Below are 27,903 nucleotides of genomic sequence, written 5' to 3' on the forward strand. Positions count from 1 at the left end.
CCATAAACAGGAGAATTATTACCGCAATAACATCAAATATAAGTTACCTGCTTAGCAAGCTCTAGATAAAAACAATCAACCTTTAACAATTTTAATTTAAAAATAACTAATAATATCAATGTATATAATTTTCATAATATCAATGTATATAATTTTCATAATATCAATGTATATAATTTTTGTAACAATTATTCTGAGCCTGTAGAGTGGGCCCTGATGTTCTCTTTCTAGCTAAAGTCAGCAATTTTTGTTAAGCCTGATGCTTAAGATGGTATTTAAGTCACATTACAAAATCATGCAAAACCCCATAAAGGAGATAGAGATATATATATACAGAGAGAGAGAGAGAGGTGGGAGATACTTGAGATTCTCAGTTTAGATGCAGCAAAGCCCATTCTCCCAAAGGGCTAAAAATCAGCTCCTCTACAGCCCAACTTCCCACTAACTCTCTTTCTAGCTAAAGTCAGCAATTTTTGTTAAGCCTGACGCTTAAGGAACATTACAAAATCATGCAAAATCCCATAAAGAATATATATATATATATACATAGAGAGAGAGAGAGATGGGAGATACTGAGATTCTCAGCTTAGATGCAGCACCCCCATTCTCCCAAAGCGCTACAACTCAGCTCCTCCCCATGCCAAAGTCCCCCTAACCAACTCCACCTCTGCCAGCTATCCCCGCCCATCCCGCCATGGATAAGAGACAGGTTCACACTGCGATGTTCACCATTTGCCATTCTCCTTTCCTCCTGGGTCCTTTAGCCGGCCGCAGTTCGGGCAGCGCCGGCCGCGGTGGGTGCTTTACCTGCTGCAGGGCCGCGGCCGCGGCTGCCGCCTGCTGCTGGAGCGCGGCGCTCTGGCTCAGCTGGTAGTTGGCGGGGCTCTGCGTGGTCAGCCCCGCGGCTGCCAGCGCCGTCTGCTGCGTGTAGATGGTCGGGGAGGCTCCCAGCAGCGAGGGCTGCTGCACGCCCAGGGCAGCTGCGGAGACACGGAGGGAGGGAGGGAAGGGGGGACGCGGCCGGTGAGCGCCCGCAGCTCCGCGGCCTGCCCGCCTCACGCAGGACGCGCGGCGCGGTGCTCACCTCAGCCAGGAGCACCGAGGCGGGGAAACAACTTCCCAAACACAACACGAGGCATCGCATCCCAACGCCCTCCCTTCTAAACTGATCTAGCAAGCTTTTCTTCTAAATTCATCTAGTGAACCACAGCAGAGGAGCAGAGACCATTATGGTGGGGAAGATGGAACAGGAAAGCCTTATAAATATGATTGTCTGGCAAAAGATTTTGAGAATATGGAAACTGTAAGCAAGATTGAAATGAAAGCAAGCTTTGAGATACCTCAGTTACTGAACAACTGGAAAACAATAATGTAGCCAAACTGAAAGCAATCCCCTTCTGATGGAACAACACCCTCTGCTTGCAGACAGGCCCAGGGGTCAGAGCAGACCCTACAGCTTGGCAGAAGGGGCCCAAAGAGGAGTTTTTAGGGTTTAAAATGTAACACAGGATGGTAATGTAGTGATCCTGATAGGCTGTATGGAAATGCTATAGGATTTGTATGTTGTACTATATTGGTTAGTGAGAATTAGAATATTCAACACAGAAGATTTATTGTATTGTAATGGGAACCTCACTCCCTTACCCCTTTTACTCTCTTGCCCTCTCATCCTCTCATCCTGCTCCAGCCGTGTCTGGCAGCTCCCAGCAGGGCCATGCACCCAGGCCCTTTGCAATAAACCCCAAGTTCCACAAACTAACTTAAAAAAATCTCTCATTTTCGTCTGTCCCGATTGTCCCACCCCCCAACGCTCCTACAGTGAATCAACTTCCCAAATTCAACACAAAGCATCACATCCCACTAGCTTCTCTTCTAAACTGATCTACCAAGCTTCTCTTCTAAATTCATCTACCAACCATGTAGCTACGATACTTTCTGAAAAATCCTTTCCTTAGGATTTTTCCTCCTGAGAAGCTGAGGCGCCTCAGGAACAAAATGCAAACATTGATTATCTGCTGCTGTGGAATGCAACAGGTGCATCTGGGATTGGTGTCATGTGGTTGTTTCTAATTAATGGCCAAACACAGTGAGCTGGCTCGGGCTCTCTGTCCAAGACACAAGCCTTTGTTATCATTCCATTCCTCTTCTATTCTTAGCCAGCCTTCTGATGAAACCCTTTCTTGTATTTTTTTAGTATCGTTTTAATATAATATATATCATAAAATAATAAATCAGCCTTCTGAAACACGGAGTCAGATCCTCTTCTCTTCCCTCAACCTCAGACCCCTGTGAACACGGTCACAGAGGCTTTCCTTCTAAATTCATCTACCAAGCTTCTCTTCTAAATTCATCTACCAATAGTGACCCACAGGAGAGGAGCAGAGACCATTACACATCTCTGCTTCCATGCTCATGATTTTCCAGCTCTGTAGTTGTCATCTCCACCTGCACCCACCCCCTCCCCCGTGTACTTCCTTGGACAACCTTTATTTGGATGAGCCAAATGAAGATTGCTGCTCTGCTCTGTCAATACATTGCATTCTAGTGAGGGCAAGAGAAAGCTTTATTGTAACAGCATCTGTGAGACAGAGGCTCATGGAACGTGTCCTCTGAAATCACCAAGTTTTTGCTTCACTCAGTGCTGTCTTTGTGCCCTGTGAAGGGGGGGCTGGTGGAGAAGGAGCAGCCTTGGAACAACAGAGTTTAATCAGGCTGCATGTGTAAGGGGACTCAAGCTCTCTGCAGCTCTCAATAGGAAGGGTTTGTGCTGCCTAGAAGGAAAGATTAGTTTATTTTATTGTCACGCTGGCTTTTAATTCACCACAGAACATAAGCAAATCATGAGGAGCAGCTACGCACAGGCTGTGCTTCTGGACAAGGTATGCTCAAGGTTTACAGAGGGATCTCCTGGGTGACAAAGAGCCCTGCAAAATGCAAATCTCAGCAAAAAACTGCAAACCTATCTGGAAACCTGCTCCCTCTCTGGCAGGAGTTTTGTAAAAAGTTATGGGCAGCTGCATGATCAAATATCACTTCATTAAACTATCAGCCTAGTGCACATGTTTAAATAAAACCAGAGAGAAACTGGGCAGGGAAACACACTGCCAGCAAAAACAGGTCAGGCAGCCATCTTCAGAACTGAGCAACACTCAGGATTAACACAGCTCTTCTCTCTTCCAAAGCCCTCAGAGACACACAGGGGAAAGAGGAACAGATTCACAGTGTTCCTGCAGAGTTTGTGCTCTGTTCTTACTGATGCAAAAGGAACCTTTCACTCCTGACCCAGGGATGCAGTAAAACCCTGCTTGTGGCTGGGGACTGTCACCATAAACAATGCTGTACCCCCTCCACAGGTCCTGAATAATAATAATGTCACCCTTCCCACCTCACCACACTGCCCTTTCCAGCAGAGCAGACCCTGCTGATGGCACTGATCATCTCATAATTTTGGAATGAAATACATAAACAGCACTGAAAATAATTCCTATCACTATGATCTCTACCAAATATTGCCACACAAGCATTCCAGGAAGTAACAGGATTTTAAAAATGAAATCAAGCATTCTGCAGTGTACAGCATATCATTAACTTTCCCCCCTGGAAAATTCCAAAGTTTGCATGTCTTCAGAAGCCAGCAAACAAAATTTGAGGCTTCTCTCCTGACAAACCCTCCACTGTCTTCATCCTCCTGCTGGATCACCAGCTGCAATCTGAATGTGCAGCTTGGACCATCCAGAAGGAGACCCTCAACTGGACCCTCACCACTGTCTCACACAACACACCTTAAACACACCTTTAAATACAATTTACAAGCTTTGCTGCTGTATCCTGGGACTTTTCTTGGCTGGAACACTTTGCTGGCTCAGTCAGTGCATGCATCTTTCCCCTCTTCCTTCCACACGCCGAGCAGAAATTCCCATTAGTGCAGCAATCTGCTGCCTGCTGTCACCTTTGAACGTGTGAGACTATGCCAGCTACTGTCACTCAGTCCAAAGTTCCATCCCAATGTTGTTCCAGCACAGGGGGACGGAGGTGGGAAGCATTACCAAAAGCAAATTTCACAAGTTTTCTCCTACTTTGTGTACCAACAAAAACGCCTACTGCCAAAACCAGATCCTGGGACTATTCAGTTTCACTATGGCAATTTCCACTTCAGCACAACCCAGAACTATCTCAAGCAATTCCCAGCCCATCCTAAGACCCTTATCCCATTTTGTCAACTAAGAAAAACCAAGAAATTTTGCCATCTCTACTGAGCATTTCATATTAACTGGGTGTCTATAGTCTACAACACTGCAGATCAACCTACTGAGAAAGGGCAGAGACAAAAGGCAGCCAAAATCCTCTCAGAAGATAACACCTGTAGTAACAAGTTTTTCAAAGCTGGATCTTGTTCCCACTGATTTGCCCCAAAGTATTCCAGGACTTTCATCTGACTGCCTTTCATCTGTGTACTCATCTTGGTCAAACAGGCTCCAATTAATTAAGCAACTGAGCTTGCATTACTAGTTAAAAATAAATAAAAAAAAAGAACAAAAAGGAAAAATCACACAGAAAAACAAGAGAGAGAATGAATCAGACTGAGTCTGCAATCCACATCTGACTGCCACAAGCATCTGCAGTGGCAAACAACAGCTCCTCAGGGTTTGTAATCATGTCAGTAAGTAGTGATGGAAATGCCTTCCTTCAGATGCAGGGCAAACAACCCCCCCTGGCACCAAACACTGAGTGGCACCTCCAGCTGGCAGGCTCAGACAGAAGCTGGGCTCCCAGGCTGCAGCTCTGGGTTGGGTTATAGACACTGCAACCAACACAAAGACAGCATTTACTATCCCTCTTCCTACCCCTAAACCCTAAAGATCCCTAGAAGTTTGGGAAGCATATTCAAAATACAGAGCTACAGATGTCCCCTTGGTCAGTGATGTGGATTTATCAGAATCACAGCCAGGAGTGCCCCATGCAGGGCTTGGGACACTGCTCACAGCTGTCACAAATGGTGACACTGGGTCCTTGGCCTTCCAAGTTTCTTTAAGCCTCACACACTCGCAACACAAACACCACACAAGCTCCTCCAAACCCACTCCTCTAACGGGCACACACAAAGCAGGCTCATTTGTCATGGGACAAATGTGTTTACAGGCAGCAGCACCCTGAGCACAGCTCCTGCTCCTCGGGGGCTGACACTCAGCACAGCTCAGCCTGTCCCTGCAGGGGCTGCAGCAGGAACAGCACCATCAGCTGCACCATGAAATCCTCACACTGCACAGACAGCACCAACCAGGCAGAACACAGCAGGGCCAGGACCTCCCCAGCACCACAGCTCCATAAAACCACACAGCTTTCCATCATGGCCATGCACAGGGCAAGCACTGGGACACAAAAAATGAAAAGCCAGAGAGGAGGAGGGAATTCTCCTTTGCATCATTATGCAAGTTAAAGTCATTTTCTGTAGTAGGCATGATTTAATCTATTCTTTAACAATGCTCAGCTACCACGGTGGGGGCTTTATTCTGGTTTTAGCCTTGTGATGCACAAAAGCATGAGATGAGGAGCAGGCAAAAATTCACTGTGTTCCATGTAGGAGTTTCCCTTCACACATCCATCTCTGCTGGCACCTGGAATTGCACATCCCTCTTTTAATTCCTCAGAGAGTAATTAATAAACCCTCCCAGAGGGATCACAGACCCTTCATTACACAGCCCTCAGTCCACAACCAGTGTGCCAGCCCTTAATAACAAAGAGCTTTAACTCATTTAGTTACTTCTTCACCAGGGATGGCCAAGACAGCCTCCACATCAGAAATTTTAAAAAATCCCTAAACCAAAACAATGAAAAACACAAACCCCCAACACTGACCCTACCCTTTTTGTAATAATCAAATTGGGTTTCTAGCACCATCACTCTCTGCTTCAGACAGCTTGAAAATAACCATATATCATGTTGTTTGTGTTACAAAAATCCAGATCTCCTTCCCTCATAGCCAAGCACCTCAAAGCTCTGGAGAAGGAACCTGACACTTGGATAAAAACAGCTGGCATGCATAAACACATGCAACAGCTTTGGCCAGCCCTCTGAAAGGGTGATTTTAAATTGAGTTCACTATCACTGAGGTTCACAAGGACAATCCAATCTGCACCATTTCTTGGGTGCTGAGCAGCAGGTGAGGCTGGTCAGCACACCTGAGCTCTCAGCACCTCGTCCTTGGGAATACAGCCTCCCTGAAGGTCACAACTTCACACTGAAAGGGGCAAGCTCAAGCACAAACACCGTTCTTCAGCTCCCAGCAGGGTCAGAGAGCACTGCTCACCTCCCAAAAGATGCTTCCTGTGCTCTTGGTCTGTATTAAAAATTTAAAAAGCAGGGGAACAAGTATGCACTGAAACAGCAGCTGGGCAGAAGAACGCCAGGGGAAGGAAGAGGATGCAGTCACTCCCTGGGATGCACAGTGTGAGTGCAGCAGTGCCATGGGAATCACTGCAGACACAGGATTCGCCCTGGGAAAGGAACTGAGTCAGGAGAGGAGGATTCCCACCCCAGAGATGTCACACACCTCCAAAAATGTCACACTCTCCCTGTCACAGACACATTTTATGGAAAATCCTTTCCTTAGGATTCTTCCTCCTGAGAAGCTGAGGCGCCTCAGGAACAAAATGCAAACAATGGTTATCTGCTGCTGTGGAATGCAACAGGTGCATCTGGGATTGGGCTCATGTGGCTGTTTCTAATTAATGGCCAATCACAGTCAGCTGGCTCGGACTCTGTCTGAGACACAAACCTTTGTTATCATTCCATTCTTTTTCTATTCTTAGCCAGCCTTCTGAGGAAATCCTTTCTTCTATTCTTTTAGTATAGTTTTAATATAATATATATGATAAAATAATAAATCAGCCTTGTGAACCACGGAGTCAGATCCTGTCTCCTCCCTCATCCTCAGACCCCCGTGAGCACGGTCACAATTCCCAAGCTTTGCCAGGCTGGCATTGCCAAAGGAGCTGTGACATGAACTCCGTGCCAAACCCAGACCCCTCTGAGTGCCACAGCATTGCTGAGCTCTCCTCACTCTGCGCAGCACAACTCCCAACATTTCACTAACAGATTTCTGGACTCAAGAAAAGCACAAGGCAGCTCCAGAACTGGAAATGGAAGCACCAAAATTCATCATGCATCAAACCTTCTGTGCTGTAAGCCAACACGCAAATGGAGCCAGACAGGTTTGTTAAACAGAGCCTGGCAATTAAAAACACTTCTCAGCTAAATCAAAGGAAACTCTCTGCCATTATAAGGGTAATACCTCTGGTTATAGGGACCTTTGAGTTCCATCTCAGCATTAAAAAATAAATAACCCCCTTCCCACCCAAGTAACAAATTCCAGAGAACTTCTCACTATGTGGATTATTTCTAATCGATTAATAAAACAAATGAATAAAATAATTTGTAAACGTCGATTCAGGCTGCCCAGGAAATGAAACTTAGGAAATCTGTAACACCTTACTGGAGCTGGTATTGTTTAGGCCAGAACCATGTAATTTAATAGGAGGTAATTTGATTTACACATCTTGGGCTATGACTAACTGGATATGTTGTTTATTGACTGAAATAATCAATACAAACTCACCTGGGATTTTACTCACACCCCTCAAGAAACCCAAATAACAAACAAAACCAACAGACAGCATCAGGCAACGACTTTTAAAGGCTCTGTTGTGGAAAAAACTCCTGATTTAAACCACCTAAACAGACTTTGGATAAGTCAGTCAGCACTGTGCCACTCTGAAGTGCACAGCCAAGTATGGAATCGCCAAATCCCCGAGGGGTCAGGGCTCAAACACCGAGTGTAAACTGACCTGGCTGAGACACCGCCGTGGCTGTAAACTGAGTAGCCCAAGGGGGATTTTTCTGTCCTCCAAACTGAGCCATGGCAGAAGGTAGAACCGCCCGGGTGTCTATCTTCTGGAATTGCAATCTAGGGAAATAAAATAAAATAAAATAAAATAAAATAAAATAAAATAAAATAAAATAAAATAAAATAAAACGCAGCTGCAATCTTTGAAACAAATACTGGCAGGTTATTGTAAGAAAAAAAAAAAAAATTCAAAACCACAAAAAAACCCAGACAACAAAAAAAACCAAACCAAAACAAAACAAAAAAATCAAAATCAAACCTCAATACCAGAAAAGAAAAAAACAAAAAAAAGTCTCGAAATATTAGTTTTACATCCCTAAAGCCTGGTGGGGAACATGCGTCGCGGATGGGGAACGCAGAAAGTTGTAAGGCAAGTTATGTTATTTTCCCAAGGCCCGATCGCCATCTCCCACTTCTAAAACCGGGACGAACGCGTGTGCAAACGCGGAAATTCCCACTGGCGGGCACCGAGAGAGGAGGGTGCCCGTGCGGCCCCGAGTCCACACTCGCTGTTTGTTCCCGGCCGTGCCCGGGCAGCGCTGGCGCCGCTCGCGTTCCGCACGGCGGGGCCGGGCCCGGGCACCACGCGGGCCGAGCCGAGCGGAGCCGAGCCGGGCCCGCAGCGGCCCCGCCGCCTCCCCCCGGGCCCGCCAGAGCCGCTTTACCCCGGGCAGGCTCCGCTGCCGGCCGCGTGTGCGGGCCCCGCCGCCGGCCGGAAAGCGCCGCACGGCAGAAAGGCGAAGGCAGGCGGAGGCGGCGGCGCCGGGCCGGGCGGGCGGGAAGCGGGGCCTTCCCGCCCCTTGCCGCCCCTTCCCCCTCCTCCTCGCCCTCTTTCCCCCCGGTGCCCGCCCGGCCCCGCTCCGGGGCAGCCCCGGCCCCGCGCGCCCCCGGCCGCTCGCGCCGCGCCCGCCGTACCTGCGCGGGCCCGCGCCGCCGCCATCGCCGCCCGCCCCGCGCATGCGCCTCCGCCCCGCTCCACGTCACGCCTGCGACCGCGCGAAGCGGCGCGCGCCCGTCCCGGCCCGGCCGCGTGCGGGGCCCGCGCGCTCGGGGGGGCGGGGCCGCGCCGCCATCTTGGGCGGGGCGGGGCCGCGGCGCCGCCATCTTGCGGCGGGAGCGCCCTGAGGGCAGCGCGGGCCCGGGCACGGCTCGGGGGGTCCCTGTGCGGGCCCGGGCACGGCTCGGGGTCCCCGTGCGGGCCCCTCCGCCCCACCGAGGCTGGCAGTGCTCACACACACCCAACGGGCCCCATCCCTGTCCGAGATAGGCACCCCCAGCCCCCTCCCGTAGCCGGCACACACGTTCGGGCCGCTCTGTGGGGACGGGGTCAGCTGAGGTGAGGGCAGGGCAGACGCGCCGCAGACGCATCAAAGCTCTTAACATGCTTTGGGACGGAAATTGCAGCCAGGATCAGTGCAGTAAGCACTTCAGGAGTTCTGGGCAAGAGTAATTTCTCTGCTTTCCTAGTCTGAGCTGGAAAGGACTTAAAAGATCGTCGAGTCCGGCTCTTTGAGTGAGTGGCCGATTCGTGTAGGCGTTGATGGAACTCCTGACCTTGTTACAAACAGCTTTCCATCCCTTAAATAGTTTTTCCACACGAGTTTGTTTTGAAGGAGATAGAGACATTAATTCCTACCTACATTTGAGACTAACTCAGCACTTTGTAAATGATAATAGGACTTTGAAGTGTTACATTGTGATTAAAAACATTAGTGGGTGATGGAATAAAACCCTGAAGCAGCAGCACCAAACTCACTTGCAGTGAGGTGGGTTATCTTGTAGGAGGGCATCTGGATAAAGAAGCAGGAGATCACCAGGTGCAAGTAAATTTCTGCCAGCATCTGCTAGTTCATAATATATAAAGACAGATCTGCCTTTGCTTTTAAAATTCTGTTTCAAATTGGATGCGGGTTTAGATGTTTTACACTCAGAAGCATAGTTCTTACTTTTAATATCTACACATTTTATGCTTGTCTCTTCCTGGCACAACTCCATCCAGCACAGCCAGTTGACCAAAGCAGAATCTGTACCCTTTAACCTGGAAACAAGATTAAATGTTGAAAAGGCCGCAGGACTTTGAATATCAGAGTACTGTGAATATTCTACACTCCTCTGGCCCAGGCTCTCTTTATCAGACAATAAAGGCTCTCAAGGAAAGCCCCAGAAGCCCAGAGGAGGAACCCCAGCCCTGATTCCTGTACCTCAGTGTTGGGAATTCAGCTGACTAGAGACTGGAAAAGTACAAAGCCATGTCTAATTCCAAGTCCTGCACCTGTGAGATAGTGTGTCCTCGGGCCTAGCTGGGTATGATAACAAATAGTGAAAGAGACATGAGAAAAGAGAGATGTAACCCCTAAGGAATGGGGAAGAGCTGATGTTGTGGTGTGGCCAATGGCCGGTGTAAATTACAGAATATTCATGAGCTTATTATTTGCTGTGTAAGTGTTTGATGCTTTCTTCGATAAACTGGACCTGTGATGAACCAGCTGGTGTCCTGCTCCCCTTCCTTCCACACCTCAGGCAGAACATTCTGGTGCTTTCCCTCCCCAGGTTCACACTGCTGCCATTACCTGGCAGGTTTTGCCCATTTTTAGCACAGCAATGATTCCTTTGGAATTGCTGAGGTGTCTGCATCCTCTGCTCAAAGCAAACCACGCTGCTGGGGTGAAAAACAGCTGTACTGGAAGTGGCAGGGGAAAATATCTGCACTTCTGTCTTGTTTCTTAAAATAATTCCAGGCCCCCAGACTGTCTCTTAAGTGCATTGGACAATTTAATCCAAAATTCAAGTCTGAAATACAATAAACTGAACTTTATTGCATACTGCTGCACAAAGTATTTGACAATATATATTATATTTTATTTATATATATATATATATATATATATATATACACATGTATTCTGAACTGGCCAGATCCCTCAAGAAAACAGGAAGGATGTAACACAATTAAACCAACCTGCTCAGGTTTAGCTGATTGCAAGTAACAATTGGTTGGTTGGTTGGTTGGTTGGTTGGTTGGTTGGTTGGTTGGTTGGTTTGTTGTTTTTAAGAGTCCCAGAGAAAGGACAGAAAAGCTTTTGTGCTCTGCTGTATTGCAATATTTTATGGCTATACTGCAATAAAATTAAGTGCATTGAGAACAAATTTCTGACAAAGTTTTAAATGAGTAAAAATGTCATGGCATCAATAAATTCTTAATTATTTTGTAGGTAACAGACACCAGAAGCACAGAGGAAACTTCTCATCTTGATAAAAGAGAGAATTTTTTTTCAGTGGAGGAATTGAGAGCGCCCATCCCTGGAGGTTCTGCAGACACAGCTGGGCAGGTGCTGGGAAATCCAACCTGGGCTTTGTTTTCCACCAAAGGTGGCACCAGGTGATGGTTTGGGGTCCCCACCAGCCTGGGGAGCTCTGGGATCTGTGAAGATTGTGAAAAATGTGTATTTTATGTTTGGCTTTTGGCAAATATTCAAATGAATGCGATCTGTGTTATGTTAGAGAGTTATGCTGTATTAATTTTTTTAGTAGTGTGTTAAGTACAGTTTTAGGTTACAACATAATGTTAAAATAGAAACTATAATATTATATAATGTTAAAATAGAAGCTATACTAAGATCCTTTTTTAAGAGAGGACTCCCACCAAAATAGCAGCCACAAAACCCCTAAATCTTTCAGAGAAAGAGAATTTATTGCTCCATTATCGAGTTCTTCCTGCCTTGCTCAGCCCTGAAGATGCCGTTATGATTCAAAACGAAAATATTGACCCTGACCAAACAAAATAATTTGTTCAAATAAAATTTATACATCATGTATAGAGTATATGAATATGCAACAGGCTGTTGCTTTTAAGGGTTAATCCTCTGTTAACGTGGGTCCATTTTCGGGTTTATTTTGCCCAGAAAAGGTACCCAGACTGTCTGTAACTTGTTGTCTCTATTGTCTCCTATTGTCCTAATCTCAATTGTTCAAATTATTATTACTCTAATTATATCACTATTTTTATAACCATTTTATTACGATTGGAATTTTAAAATTTCAAAGCCAAGTGATTGGTGCTTTTCACAAGATCACATGAAAACAAAGAGCTGTAATTCACTTGCCCGGGAAGCACAGGAGCAGGGGCCTGGGATCCAGCCCTCAGCACCTTCAGGGAGGTGCTGGCTCTGTTTCTCAGCTGTGGGGGTTTGTCTCTCAGGTGTGTGGGTTTGTTTCTCAGGTGTGTGGGTTTGTTTCTCAGGTGTTTCTCAGGTGTGTGGGTTTGTCTCTCAGCTGTGTGGTGGTTTGTTTCTCAGGTGTGGGGGTTTGTCTCTCAGGTGTCTCTCAGGTGTGTGGGTTTGTCTCTCAGGTGTGTGGGTTTGTCTCTCAGGTGTCTCTCAGGTGTGTGGGTCTGTCTCTCAGGTGTCTCTCAGGTGTGTGGGTCTGTCTCTCAGGTGTCTCTCAGGTGTCTCTCAGCTGTGTGGGTTTGTCTCTCAGGTGTCTCAGGTGTGTGGGTTTGTTTCTCAGGTGTTTCTCAGCTGTGGGGGTTTGTCTCTCAGGTGTGTGGGTTTGTCTCTCAGGTGTCTCTCAGGTGTGTGGGTTTGTCTCCCAGGTGTCTCTCAGGTGTGTGGGTTTGTCTCCCAGGTGTCTCTCAGGTGTGGGGGTTTGTCTCCCAGGTGTTTCTCAGGTGTGTGGGTCTGTCTCTCAGGTGTCTCTCAGGTGTGTGGGTTTGTCTCTCAGGTGTCTCTCAGGTGTGTGGGTTTGTCTCTCAGATGTGGGGGTTTGTCTCCCAGGTGTCTCTCAGGTGTGTGGGTCTGTCTCTCAGGTGTCTCTCAGGTGTCTCTCAGGTGTGTGGGTCTGTCTCTCAGGTGTCTCTCAGGTGTCTCTCAGGTGTGTGGGTCTGTCTCTCAGGTGTCTCTCAGGTGTCTCTCAGCTGTGGGGGTTTGCCTGCACACCCAGAGAAGGTTTTCAGCTCTCTCCTTGGGGTAACCCAGCCCACAAGAGCCCAGTGAAGGCACAAATGTACACAGGCAGTAAAGGAGAGCAGTGAGGAGAACAGTCCTGACCACTTCAAAACCTCAGCCCCATTGCTTGGGAAGCAGGAGATGGAGGCTGAGAACCCATTTCCCTTCCACCTTGCCTCAGCGCTCAGCCCCTGCCATCGGCAGGACAGACAGACAGACAGACAGACAGACACAGTTCCTGCTGCAGGACAGACGGCCAGTTTAGCTGTCATGGCCAGGAGGAGCAGCCCCAGCTCTGTGTGCAACAGGAGCCAGGCAGGGACAGCAGAGGAACAGCAGTGCTGACACCTCAATGCCCTCTAATAAAAGGCAGGAACCACGTTAATGATTTTCTTCTCAAGCTCCTTCAATTCCCTTTTTTGCCACAGAGTCCTGTGTTAGTTCAGGCATTTAACATACACAATACTTGGATATCTCACCAAGACTGAGCTAAGACAGCAAAGGAGCACTAAAACTGATTTCTGCTGCCTGCTCAGGTGCCACAGCAGCTGCCTGTGAAGGGAATTCTGTGTTCTCTGGGGGTGCCAAGCCCCTGACAGGCCTGCTGAGAGCACTCCACACACAGCACCCTTGGGCTTTCTCTCTTTTTCTGAATTTTGGTGAGTGCCTGCCTAGGCAGAGCTGTGGCCTGAGGACGATTGCTATGCAGTGACACACCTGAAGCACTCACAGCCTCTTACCCTGACACAACAGCACAAAACATCAACAACTCCCACCCTTAAAGGATCCATAATCCAGGTGAGGCCTTTCTGCTGTGGTGGAGGGGAGTTGGGGTCCAGCACTGAGTGATTGCTTGGTGAGGCACTGGCTCAGTGCTTCATTTCCTGAAGGGATTCCTCCAGGGCAGGGACTCAGCCATCCCCATGCACAAACAGCCCGTGTGTGAAACACAGGGGTCATGAGAAACTCAACTGCTCCCTTCTTACACCACAGGAAACAAAGGGTTTGCTCTTCTGAGCTGGGAAAAGGCCACATCACTCCTGCAGCAGCCATTCAGGACTCCTTCAGGATCAAACAGCATGGAAGGATTGCCCAGTTGTGTTACAAATGGAGAGGTACACGTGGGACAGCAGGATTGTAAGTCACGTTTGGCCTGGTGTAAAAAGATTTGGACATTTTCAAGAACTCAAATGCTAACAATAAGGATTTTGTATTAGTGGTTTGTATCACAGAAGAGAACCCAGAAGTAAATAGTGGACATGGAACTGGAGGCCCATCTTGGGAACTGTGCTCCAGCCAATGGTTATTGAAATAGCTGGGTTTCAATTTCCACATTTAAAATACTTTTTCAGTTTGTCCAAGATTGAAAACACAGATGGGGATTGCTGGTATTTTATTTTACACTACCTAGGCTGCATCCTGAACCAAAACACTCACTGAAGCATTACCTTGCTTGTGTTTAAATCACATTTGAATGTGTTGCTTGCTCTGATATACAGAGTGCACAGAAGCCCCAATATTTTGGTGAATACCCTTCTGAATGTAAACTACTCCTGTGTGTTAAATATTAACCATCAGCAGCAGGAACCAACATTAGCACTGTTGAACAGCAAATCCTGGTGTGCTGTGATGGGTAGCAGTGCAGGAGTACTACAGAAAACTTAACCGTAGCACCAGCAAAAAAGCTCATTTTGCAGCTTAATTAATTGTTAACAATTAACACCACTTTAGTAGGCACTGCAATCTCAGGTTTAAGAGTTTCAAAGCAACCAAGTGTCCTACATGAACGTTCTGTTACCTTGCACGATGTGCAGGAGAGATCCGGGATAGCCAGGCGGTGTTGGAGCAGCAGGGATGCCAGGGCAGCTCAGGCTGGGCTGGCTCTGTGCCACAGACCCCTCTCCTGGAACACTCCAGCCCTGCCTGGCAGTGCCAGGGGAGCCCAGGGCTGGCAGCACCTCACGGTGGGAATGGGAAATGTTCCTCATGGGTGGCTCCTCCTCAGGAATGCTGCTCCTGGTGTGCCCCAAGGCTGGAGGGACTGTAGAAACCCTTGGGCTTTGTTAGGCCACCGTGCTGGGGGCTCTGACTGTGCCACTGAACCCTGGAAGGTGAGACTGAAAACAGACTGATAACAAGGATGAACAGGGCAGTTCGTGGAGGGCCGGGGCAGCCGGGCAGGGAGAGGCTGCTGCCACAGCCCAGCAGGGAGTGCCCTGCAAAGAGCAGCTCACACAGCAGGGGCGAGGCGAGGGCTCCCTGCTGATGCACCCACATCACACCCACCCATCCCCAGAACTGCAGGTACACATCACACAAGGGTGGAGCTCCTGTCCAGGCCATCGGTGAGCCAGAGGACACCAGCATTCTTCTGCTCTCTAGGAGACTCCACTTACCTGGAAGGTGATTTTTGCTTATTTTGCTGCTGCACATACTGGAGAAGGAAAAGAAGCAGGTATGAGCAGAGTGGTGTTCCTCCTTTCCTTCAGACCTGAACAACAGGGACCCTGTTTAGCACTGCTGTGCACTGCCACGCCAGCGGAGCAGGCTGGTGCTGAGGGAGGAGCCCCAGCCACACCCTCTGATAGCAGCAAATAAAACCCGACAGAAACATTTCCAGTGGCTGCAGTTAAATGCCACAGTGAGTGATTCCCAGAAGCTGCTCTGCCAGACAGGCAGCAAAAGGAGGCCCTGTACAGATGTGTTCACAAACTGCTTTGTCCTTTTCGTCAGAAAATGAAGTTCAGATTTTCTGGCTGCTTCTCTTGCTCTGGGCACAGGTCAGCCCAGGCTGGAGCAGAGGCAGAACAGGGACTGGTTCTATGCCTGTCCCTTCCCACTCAGAACCCGCTGACCTTCTGGGTGCAGCCCCAAGTAGGTATTGCTAATTAACAAATACACTTCTACACATGACAGTGGTTATAATTGCCAAGAGCAGGAAAGAAAAATTAGACGACTAAGTGCAAAATAGAAGTATAAAATTTATTTAAAACCACCCACAAAGTTCTGTGTAATCAGGAATGATACAATTTGTAATAGTCTTTTTAAAAACTCATGACAAGATTTAAAATATATTTTCAATTACAGTATTCATTTAGCCTTATTCAGTTAGGACAATAAAAAAAAAAAAAAAAGAAAGTTTACGTTCTAAACAGATGAGACACACAAGAAAAATAGAACAGAACAGACAATTTCCACAACGACAATTTTTACATGTATGTTTCAATACTAGTATCAACATTTCAATGCATCTTGCTACATAAACATGAAATCATGTACAACAACTGCTTGCACCAAAAAACATAGCTTAATTAGATCTTTCAAGTAACATGCAGTCACAACTCACAAGTCTTCAAGTACTGCTGGTAAGGGTTCCCTTGTCTGCAAAGAAGATTTTAAGGTTCAGTTTCTCAGCCAGCACAACTCTGCCCAGCTCCACCAGCCTCAGGGAGCTGGGCTCAGTTACACTAGGGAAGAATCAGGCCCCAAATGGTTTTGTTTTTGTGAGAAAAGAAGTAATTTTTACAGTTTCTCCTGTAAATACTGTGACATAATGAAGTGCTTTTTCTTTCTGATTTTTTTTCTCCCTGTACATCACCTTTTGCTTAAAAATGTTAGTTTTATGTTCCAGATTTCAATACAGTACGTTGGTCACCGGGAAGAAAACCTCAAACTCAAAGCTGAAAAATGAATATCAAATGCATCCCAAGGAAAGAAAGAAAGATTGAAAAGAAGAAAGAGAGAAGGAGAAAAACAATGACTTTTTTTTCTTTTGCTTTGGCATAATCTGTTATCTTCCCAAAGCAGGAAGGAATTAATTAGCCACTGCATGTCAGTCCAGCATGTCTTACAAATTCATGTTCTTTCCTAATGACAGCAAATTCTGATCAGTACTTGTGACCTGGCATGAAACTGTCACATTATGGAGAGCTGTCTCTTCCAAACTGAGCAAATAATCATAGAGTAATTCACTTTAAAAACTGAAATGTACGAATGTTTGCATTGGTTAGAACTGCCTTTCTTTTAGCAGTACTGGGATATCCCATTTGTTCTTCTGGACTCCAATTATTTTTGCATTTAGAGGACAAGAGCTTCATGAAGTTCAGCTGCTGCCTTTTGAGTTGCAGGGGTCAGACAGGCATTCACAAAGCTGGTACAAAATCTGTTCTCATTAGGCCCTGCAGTATCACTGCAGTGTACAAATATCAGAAGGAAAGTACATTTCCTGAATATCTCCTTGTCCTCACACTTTGTTTGAAGGAGAAGTTGGCACGGCATCCCTGCCATGCAGCGGGGCTGCTGCTCCCACAGAACCTGCAGGGGCAGCGCGGCAGCTCTGCGGGACTCGGGCACCAGAGCCATGCCAGGCTCTCCCTGCCAACAGCACCACAGTCAGGGAGGGCAGGAGGGGCTGGCTTCAGCTCTGTGTCCCCAGACCCACAGAGAGTGACACAGCACACAGCACACTGCTGGGGCTGCGGGCAGGACACAGGGGACTTCAGTAGATTGTCACAGCCCCAGCTTATATCATCAAGTAAAAGGGATCCAAGTTATGATAAAGGCTAGCAAGTATTTTAAGAAGAACTACCATAAAAATAGCATTTTGGGTAATTTTGTGAGATTTCTGGGCTGGCCATTACCTAGAGGTACAAATCTTTTAGCACGTTGTCTTTGTAGACGGTGTTGGGCAAAGGACAGCCAATATAAGGAAATATTTCAAACCTGGTAAAACCCAAGCAGGTCTGTTTAACCTGTATTTCTAAACTAAGAACATCTGGATGTTACTGGCCAGTATGTGCACAGTAAGGATACCATGAAATTAATTTCAGATGATTGTACAAATCAGTCACTTGCTAACTGTTTGCTTTTATTTATACTACTGCCCTTTTATGCTCTGATCAGTGTGGTGGATACCCCAAAGGATGTAAGCCAAAGTGAGCTCCACTTAGGGCCCCTTCATCCTCCCAGTGCAACGCAAAGGACAGTAGCACAAATGAGAATCAGGGCCTCCATTCTTGCTTTAAGACAACTCCCCAACCCTAGACCCTTTTCCCATTACAATATAACAAAAATACAGATATACATGTAAAATACTGATCAGTCACAAAACTTCCCACGACAGCATTAAGACGTTCTGTGACAACAGCTGCACGACTGAACACCCAAAGCAGAGCTCCCTGGCCCCAGGGCACCAACAGGGGCACAGCTCAGCTGCTCTGGGGTAACTCTGGAGTTGAGTGCCAGCCTGCCCTGCCCACAGCTGAGCAACGCCTGCAAGGGGAGCAGGCTGTGGACAAAAGCACCATTGGTGTCACACCAGACCTGTCACCTCCAGGTGCTGAGCACCCCAGTCCTGCACCCACTGCAGGGGTGCTGCTGGAAGATGCTGGCATTGGGACAGAAGTGTGTGGAAAATGCCATATATATGGCCCAGCAGAAGAAAGGGAAATACACTGTCTGAGGAATTAAGGATACAGCACCAAGAAACAACTTGTACCTTTTACAACTGAAGCTCAGCAGTACAGGGTGGAGCACCATGAGCAATTGTTGGGATGGTGAACTGGGAGCTGGATTGGAAAAAATCCCAAAGTCCTCATTCTCAGAGAGACAAAGAAACAGCAATGCTGCCACCTCAATACCCTCTAATAAAGGGCAGTAACCACCTTCTTTTCTTCTCAAGCTCCTTCAATTCCATTTTTTGCCACAGAGGAAGAACATTTTTTCCAAGCAGTCCTGTGTTAGTTCAGGCATTTAACATGCATTGGATATCTCACAAAGACCGAGCTAAGGTTTACAGAAGATGCAAAGAAACACTCCTGCTCTTGCAATCATGCAGGGCTGCAGCAGCTGTCTGGCGTCAGGAATGGAGCAGAGCTGTTAAAAGTGGCTCAAAAGACAAGAGGACTCAGAGATGCAACCCACATGAAGAAATCCTGTACTCTGAGAAGGAATGGCTTTTCCTTCTCAGGGGATGATGGTTTTGCAAAGTCTTGCAAAGTCTCTTTTGTTTGGCTACTTGTAGATACAAGAACAGATTGTAACAACTACACCAAAAAAATCTGAAAATTAACTGGAAAACTGATTATTTGATTTTAAAAAGTAAGAAAACAGTGACTGTGACAGATTATGAACTGGACATTTAAAAAATCCCACCTGTAATATTCTAGGCTCTGTATGAGAAAATGTCAAGTAAAAGCCCTGGAACCGTCACATCCAGAATACAAGATGAAGGAATCAGACTGGTTTGGCTTGGAAGGGACCTTACAGCTCACCTCCTTCCACCCCCTTCCACCACACCAGGTCCAACCTGGCCAGGGACACTTCCAGGGATGGAACATCCCCAGGCTCTCTGGGCAGCCTGTTCCAGGATATAAAATAAATGGATTTCAGGGGGAGAGTCCAAGGAGAACAGCTCAATAGGACACTGCTGAGGTGGAGGTGGCTGATTCCAGTGTGCAGGGGCTTCAGTGGCACTGCTGAGGTGGAGGTGGCTGATTCCACTCCAAGCAGGGCAGAGTGCAGGGGCTCAGGGGCAGGCTGGCAGCGCTAGTGCTGCTCATGCCCAGGGCTGAACCAGTCTGTGAAGGGAGAAACCCTTGAAGGGGTTACAAGCACTGAAAGCATCCAGCAGCAGGTGACAATAACTGAGCACAGCTGATGGTTTGGAAAGAGCTTGGAGAAAGGTGGCCAGAGAATCCAGTGTCAGCTGCACAGGGTAAAAGTGGTACCCACTAATCCACACCAGCCACGTTAAGTGTTTTTCAGGGACACAACACAACATCATGTAGCACTAAGGCTTCATAATTTAGTCAAGAATGTGACAGTATTAAAAAGTTCTGCCTGCTCTCTAAAAGCACCACAAAGGCTTTAACAGGGAAGTACAAACACAGCACATATTCAACCACTCCTTAGGGGAAGTGATCCATATGCAGCCTGGTGCCTGATCAGGTTCTATTAGAAATCCTTGGCCTTTCAGGAAACCTCAAATGTAAAACTCCCTCCTTGTTGTAATTATAATTTTGTAGCAACATCCTAAAGCAGAATACGGACAACTTGTAAAGGCTGGCTAAACATCAGGTAATCCCAGAAGAGACTGAAACCACTTCCTGAATTGCTGAGAGTAAGTAGCCACATCCTCTAGACTGCTGACACTGGCCACTGTTTAGATTCAAGGAGAATGTTGAGTGTGTCACAGACAAAATAAGCTACTGAATTTAAAGTCAGATGGCCAAAAGAAGTGTCAGTATCAAGAAGTACTGTGGTAACTACATGTACACAGAAGGCTGACTCAAAAACCAACTGTACCTTCACAGCTTTGCCTGTGATTTAGCTGTGCTCTGCAGAGAACCACCAAGGCTGGAAAGGACCTTGGAGACCATGGAGTGCCAGCAGCTCCAGCAGCTCCAGCAGCACCACCAGCACCAGCACCAGCAGCAGCACCAGCAGCAGCAGCACCAGCACCAGCAGCAGCTCCAGCAGCAGCACCAGCAGCAGCAGCAGCAGCACCAGCAGCAGCACCAGCACCAGCAGCAGCTCCAGCAGCAGCACCAGCAGCAGCACCAGCAGCACCAGCAGCAGCACCAGCACCAGCAGCAGCTCCAGCAGCACCAGCAGCAGCTCCAGCAGCACCAGCAGCAGCACCAGCAGCAGCTCCAGCAGCACCAGCAGCAGCTCCAGCACCAGCAGCAGCTCCAGCAGCACCAGCAGCAGCTCCAGCACCAGCAGCAGCTCCAGCAGCACCAGCAGCAGCTCCAGCAGCAGCTCCCTGTGCTCTCTGTGCTCCCTGTGCTCTCTGTGCTGGGGCAGAGGGCAGCAGGCTGCCCATGACAGCAGCACTTGCTGCCTTGTGTGTGTGTGCACATGGACAATGGGGGCCAACTCTCTCCCTCCTCTGGTGCTTTTGTAAACCAGATTATGCAGGCAGAGACCAAAGGAGAGATTTCTGCCTGTGGAGGAACTGTGGAAAGGGGTGAACTTGTACCCAACACCCACAATGAAACACCTCACTGGCCAGAGCAGTGCTGTGACACTGACATTGCAGGGCAGTGCCATACAAAGACATTCCCTCCACACCTCCCCCTGTAAGTCACATCAACACCTGCTAAAGCAGGAATTCCCAAAAGTGATGCACTGCTCCTCATCTCTAACTGCTATTGAGAGCAGCTCATCCCAGCTCACAGCTGGCAGACCCTTCACACAGGAGATCAAACCCAGTTCCATGGAGCACACATCACACAGACCCTAAGCTGAATTTCAGTGACTGCAATCAGCCAGAAGGAGTTTGTCCCACACTGCCTGAATGTGACTGGTGTTAACACACACAAAGCATGCAAGTGGCCATGCAATTGAGTTTTCTCTATCTGAGAGCACAGCCATCTCCTTCTGATAGCCTAGAAATGACAGGATTTCTATGGAAAAGGAACAACCAGATGTATAAATGGATCACAAAGCTGGTGACTGCTTGATAAATGGAGCTAATTTCAACATTAGAGAAGCTACATGGGAAGTGAAAGAGCAAGAGTGACCTCTGAGTTGGCACAAATGTTGGTCCACTGTTGCCCACATCCATCCAATTGAAAACCTCATGGATGAGCCCTTTGGAGTCAGCAGGGCTGCAGCACTGTGAACAGGACCCAGATTTAATCCACCATATTCAGTTAATACTGCAATGAAATGAAAAAGGTCTTTAAAAAACCCATACAGTTGTATGGTAGAATCTTGAGTACTGGACAAGTTGTCATTTAGCCATGCTTAACATAAAATGTTGCTCCAGATTAACTGCAGTTATTTCTGTTCTACATCTAGAGGAGCACTGTCATAGGTAACACAAGGACTTTCACCAGCAGTTAAGATTCTTAGAAAGTCCTTAAAAATCTGAATACAACTGTTACAGGTTGGAAGCTGCAAGTATTTGTAAGTAGTTAAAAAGCTTCTTGGATCTTGTGACTAAAGTATGTATAGAAATATTTCTATTTCCCGCAATACACCAGCATGTGAACAATCAGTAAATTCACTGTTTAACTGGACACAAGTGCAGTGAGTCCCTCAGGGAGCCAAACAAGCCCTGCTCCTCCCTCCCAGTGCAGGTGGGGCTGTGGGCCTGGCCCCAGGGGACAGAGGGATGAGACACAGTTCTGGCAAGGCAGAGGTGCCCTGTGCTGGATCGTGACAGTTTCTCCTGGCACACTCTAAGAGTTGATCCAGAGACAAGCACACCCCACTGCCAGCCCACACTGAACCCATGGGCAGGTTTTCCACCCAGAACATTGTGCCAGCTGATGGAAACCAAATAGAACATGCAGGTCTGACCAAGCCAGCTACCTTCATTTCTGATCCAGCTCCTGGTCTGGCTATCCAAGAAGGACTTGGGTTAAAACCCAAGAGCAAATTACAAGTGGTTGTGTGGGCTGCAAAGGAAAGAACAGACCCACAGAGTTGAAGATTTCAAGAGATAAACACTGTTATAAAATGATAACCTTACTGAAAACAATGCAATTTGTGTACAAGACTGATAAATATCCTGAAGTGTTACAAGAAATAGCACAGAGTTGTAGAAGCAGTAAATATTTGCATTTCCTATACTGCAGTACAGAACAGAAAGGATCAGCTTCTCAAAGCACAGCAGGAAGTGGAAGTGCCCAACCTGCCTGGCAGGAGATGCTGAAAAAGCAATTTAGGTGAAAGCCAAGGAAAGAGCACCGTGGGTGATCTGCTATTGTGTGGGTGATACATTTCTGTCATGTAAGTAACATTAATGAAGTAGTAACTGTGACTTTAGCACCTATCAGTTAATAGTATTAATTATGTTAAGATACGCATTTCTTTGTTAGAATTGCCATTTCAAAAAAAGGTAGAGCTGGGCTACCTGTTTGAAGGGATCCTTTTAGATCCACCTTTCAGTGCCTCACTTCTTAGAGGGAAGCTGCTGGCTTTTCAATGGAACATTTTAATCTGAAGTTTCCAGTAAGTTAAATGTGGGCATTTGCAGGAGAAGATTCAAGTAAAAATGATCCACTTTAATGGTATGAACATTTTAAAAGGTAGAGATGGCTCTGTAGCTTACCAACTTAGTGTAGGAAATCTGTCACACCAGAGTGCTGAATTACAGCATTGCAGAAACTGAAGCTGTCAGGGCTATCAGTGAAACCAAAAATGAATCTCTGCATGGTGGGACAAGAACATGGCTGAGCAGCTGTGGAATGCACAGCACCACTGACTGTACGGGCAGCTGCAATTCCTACTCATCTTCGGCTCACCAAAAATATACAAGTTTGGAAATGGAAATCTAAGGCACACAAAATACCATAATGATTTGATGAATACTGTATACTACATAGTCAATAAGCATAAAACTGCTGGTACAAAACAATGCCATAATATTGGTTCTGTTTCATCATTATTTACAATCCCTTCATATCCTCTATCTGAACTAATATTAAGCTTTGAACTAAGATTTGCAGCATACCCGGTTTTTACAGGTTTCACTTCAAATAGGTAAGATCCAAAGAACTGGTTCAATTCCTCCACCCTCTGCCATTGACAGCTTTGTCAGCCTGGCCAGGAATGTGCAGAACTGGAGCCAGGATGACGCCACAGGGATTGCTGCTGCAGCCCTGGCTCCAGAGGAGTCTCCTGGATCTGCCCTGCACCAAAGGATTTGTAGCACCACGGTCCCGACTGGCTCTGTGTGTCAAACACCGATGCACCTCGTACCAAACGGCAGTGGAGCTCCTGCACTTGAGCTCCTCTAGGGAAAAGCACCTTGTCTTGAAATGAAGCAGATCCAGACAGCTGACACTCCTCTAGACAGCACCACTACAGTAGGATTGTATCAAGTATGTGATGAGCACATCCCATCCCACACTGCAAAGTGACCCCTGTGCCTGCAGGCCGAGCACACGCGGGGACAGCTGTGGCTGAGCACACGAGGGGACAGCTGTGGCTGTGGCTGTGGCTGTGGCTGTGGCTGTGGCTGTGGCTGTGGCTGTGGCTGGCCAGCACCAGGGACCCGGCCCAGGGCTCCTCCTGCCCTCACCAGCTCACGTGAAAGAAGCTGCAGGATGAGGTCAGTCCTTAGCTATGTTGTCATTTGGCAATTTGATTCAATAAATAAGTTTAAACGAGAAATACATAGGAGAGGAGAATCAGAAAGAAGAGTGGGATGCTACAGTATTTAAAAGCAATGGAGTGTCTGTTTTTCCTCTGGTTTAGCAAATACTCCTTTTGTGATATGTCACTTTCTCAACAGAAATGAAGAACATAAATTTCAAGGAAGGATGCAACCTTTTCCATGTCAAATGTATAAATTGCTTCAAAAATTTACAAAACATTTTTGTAAAAAAACTGAACTCAGAAAGTTGGTGAATATAACAGATAGGTAATTTTTAGCAAAAACTTTGCTGCTAAATATTAGAAATTTGATTGTTTTCCAACACTTCCTTTGTATCTTTCCCAAATTATTTTTTTTTCTATCAGAATAGAATAAGGCAACTCTAGGGGGTAGCTTTTTATCCCAAAACAATCCTACCCCTGAGGCATTAGGAACATTTGGTTGCCATGTTAACTTAGAAGGCTGGAAACAAATGAGACTGATGCACTTATTGCTCATAGAAACCATAACAAATGCTGCCTTAAAAAACCAGGTAATATTCATAACTCCCAATAGCAACACACAGATTGACCAGACATCTCCTCTTCCACGTTTGTACACTCTCTTGGAAAAGAATAAAAAGGTTCTATAATTCATAACTGCTTGTTTATATGCAACATAAAATCTTCAGTGAAAAAGGGCAAGTTGAAAACAACCACATATGCTGTCAGCATACATCCTGCACCTGTAACACCATGGAACTCTGCACAGCAAGAACAAAATCATTCCTTCTGTAGAGTATGCACAAACCTTAGACAATATGATCCTTATACTATACTATTTCAAGTTAATTTTAAAAATAGAAAGTGCTTTTAAAATATATATTTACAGCTTAGAAACAACTTCCAGCCATCATTACCAATAACTTCATTCTACTGACGAATCTAAAGAACAAAATTAGCTGGTTTTCTAAAAGATTGGTCTGTAATTTGGACTATACAGCAATGGTTGGAAGTTGTTAAAGCAATGGCACCATGAAGTAATAATTCAGCTTATTTATTTTTAACTGTTTGATGTGGTTAAGCACCAAGAGCTGTGTAGAGCTATAACTGTATAACTTGATTTAACACCATAAAATGTGAACCTGTTAAAATAGCTATAAATGATTTTTGTAGTAAACACACGATTTAAAGCACCAAAATATAAATTCCTAAAGGTAATAAACTGAATGATTCAATCAAGGTTAATAACCTAACCAAAATCTTTCTTTAGAATGTATTAAAACTATACAACTTTTTTTTTTTTTTGCTTAAAATGTGCTTGAGCACCACCAAATGTTAAAGTCACAGTTTAAGAAGAAATCCCCCCCCTTTTTTGTTTTTACCTCAGCCTTAGAATGGTTGAGATGAGCGAGAGTAAAGGACACGAGGCTTGTTGTGAGTGAGCCCCTGAAAGCAGCGGCGTGTGCCGGCCCCACGCACGCTACGCCCAGTGGTTGTAGGGCCCCGCCACTCGTGTCAGGGCGTACGAGGACACCGTGATCACGTTGTCCTTGGTCACTGTCAGTGCTCTGCGGGATGGAATTTGGTTGAACTCGTTGTCTTCATAAAAGATGTCTCTGTTTTCACCTGGCTGCTTTGCTTTCCTGCTGCTGGGGCCCAGCTCGGCGTTCTCCGTTCCCGCTCGTTCCGCCTCCTTTTCTTTCTCTCGCGCCCTCTCGGCCATCTTTGCTTCCCACATGGCTAAACCGTGTTTTGGCTCATTTAAATTTTTGTGTTGGTAGAAAACCAAAGAAATTCTGGTGGGATGATTGCGGTTGGGTTTTTTGATTGGTGTGGTAGCGTGGAGCTCACGTCTCGCACATTCAATTAAGATAGAGCCGTGAGAAGGGGCCACGGCAACCCCACCAATGTCATCATCCAAAAAATTGTGCTCGCTGTCTGACCATAACTCCTCAGCCTTTTCTTCAGAATCAGCTGCCTGTCCCAGTGCACTGCTTTGCTTTACATCAGCACAGTCCAAGTCACAGCTCTGCCCCCCATGGGAGCTGCCCTTTTCCCCGGGGCACCCATGGGAGCAGTCGGCCGCAGGTCCGAGGGCATGCTGTGCCAAGGAGCTGGGTGGGAGCGCTGGGTCACAGGAGCTGATCTGCTCTGGGGGGGCACAGGCGTCCAGCTGAAGCTGGCACTTCTGTCTGTCTGGCTGCTGTTCAAGTACTGTGGGCAGGGGCTCTGTGTGGGCCGGGGGGCCCGGAGCAGTGACCTCGGGCAGAACGGGCGGCACGCCGTTCACCTCCTCGTCCAGCACGATTCCAGTATAATCCTTCACTGACACATCAAAGCTCTTGCAGCTAACGTAAGGTGGCACGTGAGGTTGCTTGGTACTGCATTCAAAATACCCGTAGGGAACTGAAAAATCCTGCTGAATGTTAGTCACTGCAGTTAGGCCAGACTTGTGTGTGAGAGATGGGTAAGGATGTAAACCATCCACCTGAAAGGGGGAGGAGGCCGTGTACTGCTTCAGTAAAGAGCAATTTTTAGTAGTGTTTGAAGTATGTTTCATGGCATAAAGGTGGTTGGAAGGCTCCATTTTTATCCCAGGTTTTAAAGCATCTGGTTTGTTCCCTAGAAGAAAGAAATGCACACCAAAGTTGTAAGTACTTCTCAATCAATAAAATACCTCTCTTATATTTGCATACTTGCTTTCTAACATGAAAAATACACGCTGATACAGATTTTTCAGAATTATTATTTTTAGCTTTCTAGGAGTATCTCTATGACTGTACACATCTCTCTTTATATAAATATATCGCATACATACAAACACATATATTTATCATATATATATGTATACACACACACACACACACATATATATATATAAAATAATCTTGCTCAATTAATGCCTTAACCTTTTCCAGTCAGGCTGCTGGTATATAAAATAAAAAGGTATTTCACTGAGGGATGAAGAAACTAAACAGAAAAAATTAAATAATCAATTCACACAGCCCAGGCTTACAGAAATGCTTCCCAGCAGCTGACTGCTGGCCTTCAGTTTTTACATAATTGATGAAATTCAGTCTGAAATTCAGCCTGTGAATCAGTTAAAATTCTGGCCTGCCTTAACCCCACATTATGATCAAAGGAAAAAGCATGTTTATGGATCTTGTCCATCACAGCAGAAACAGTTACTGCATTACAATGACTCATGCATTCCAATACTGACTCAGAAATTGCCTTAAAAAAAAAAGGTTTCTGCCAACATGCTCCAGGTAAACACATCCTTAGAAAATGGATTTTGAGTCACTGCAAGGCAGTGATTTGGCTGCCTTGCACCTTCCCATCTAAGTGCCTCACTAATTCAGGTCTCTGTGCAGGCATCCTCGTGCAGTTTGTGTCAGCCCTGGAGCAGTCTGCAGCCACGGCTGGGCTGGGCTGGGACCAGGCTCCTCTCAGGGCTGCTCTCACCATGGGCAGGTTCACAGCCCGTGGAATGAAGAATTCCACTGACTCTGCTGGCTCTGCACCCTGCCCTGCCATGGCTGTACGTGTGTTCTGCTGGCAGCTGGCACCCACACTGCTCTTGCTTCCTCTCACAGAGGACTGTCAGTGTTTCTTTATTCCCTAAATACACAGCATTGTTAATTGTTTTACACAGTGTAGAAGCATAATTCGTTCTTCTACTCTGTCTCCTAGTAATTTATAAATCAGTGATGAATTAAAAACATTCCTCCCATAGGAATGCAGAAAAGTCAAAGTGGGATAATGACAGGCACAACAGTTAGTATGCAGAAACTGAAAGCTCTATGGGGACATGAGGAGGCCACACCAACTCTATAAAAACCTTTCTGTGAAATAAACCACAAAGTTTAACAGCCCCCACTCCAGGGCAAGGCCTCTGCCCTAAAGACTTTAAACACAGCATTTGAGCATTGCATTCTCCATCACATCAGGAGAGAGACAGTTCTG

General features: G+C 46.5%; 2 protein-coding genes across 6 annotated transcripts in view; both read right to left on the minus strand.

The window, feature by feature from the left end:
* The window catches only part of CCAR1 (cell division cycle and apoptosis regulator 1), a 32,605-nt gene extending 24,589 nt beyond the window's left edge, over positions 1-8,016 (minus strand). For 3 of the 5 annotated variants that reach the window (XM_058810952.1, XM_058810949.1, XM_058810951.1), the window contains exons 1-2: positions 7,845-8,016; positions 808-980 (exon numbers count right to left, since the gene is read on the minus strand). In XM_058810952.1, coding sequence (XP_058666935.1) covers positions 808-980; positions 7,845-7,917 — 246 coding nt within the window. In that variant the 5' untranslated portion in view covers positions 7,918-8,016. Of the gene's footprint in view, positions 1-729; positions 981-7,844 lie in introns of all 5 variants that reach the window. The other 2 variants (XM_058810948.1, XM_058810947.1) reach the window with 1 other exon arrangement.
* A 17,313-nt stretch (positions 8,017-25,329) lies between these two features.
* TET1 (tet methylcytosine dioxygenase 1) overlaps positions 25,330-27,903 on the minus strand; it is a 57,996-nt gene continuing 55,422 nt past the window's right edge. Inside the window, exon 11 of the mRNA XM_058810547.1 lies at positions 25,330-26,559. Coding sequence (XP_058666530.1) covers positions 25,418-26,559 — 1,142 coding nt within the window. The 3' untranslated portion in view covers positions 25,330-25,417. The remainder of the gene's footprint in view (positions 26,560-27,903) is intronic.

This window comes from Ammospiza caudacuta, chromosome 9, assembly GCF_027887145.1.
Source record: "Ammospiza caudacuta isolate bAmmCau1 chromosome 9, bAmmCau1.pri, whole genome shotgun sequence".
Taxonomy (NCBI): Eukaryota; Metazoa; Chordata; class Aves; order Passeriformes; family Passerellidae; genus Ammospiza; species Ammospiza caudacuta.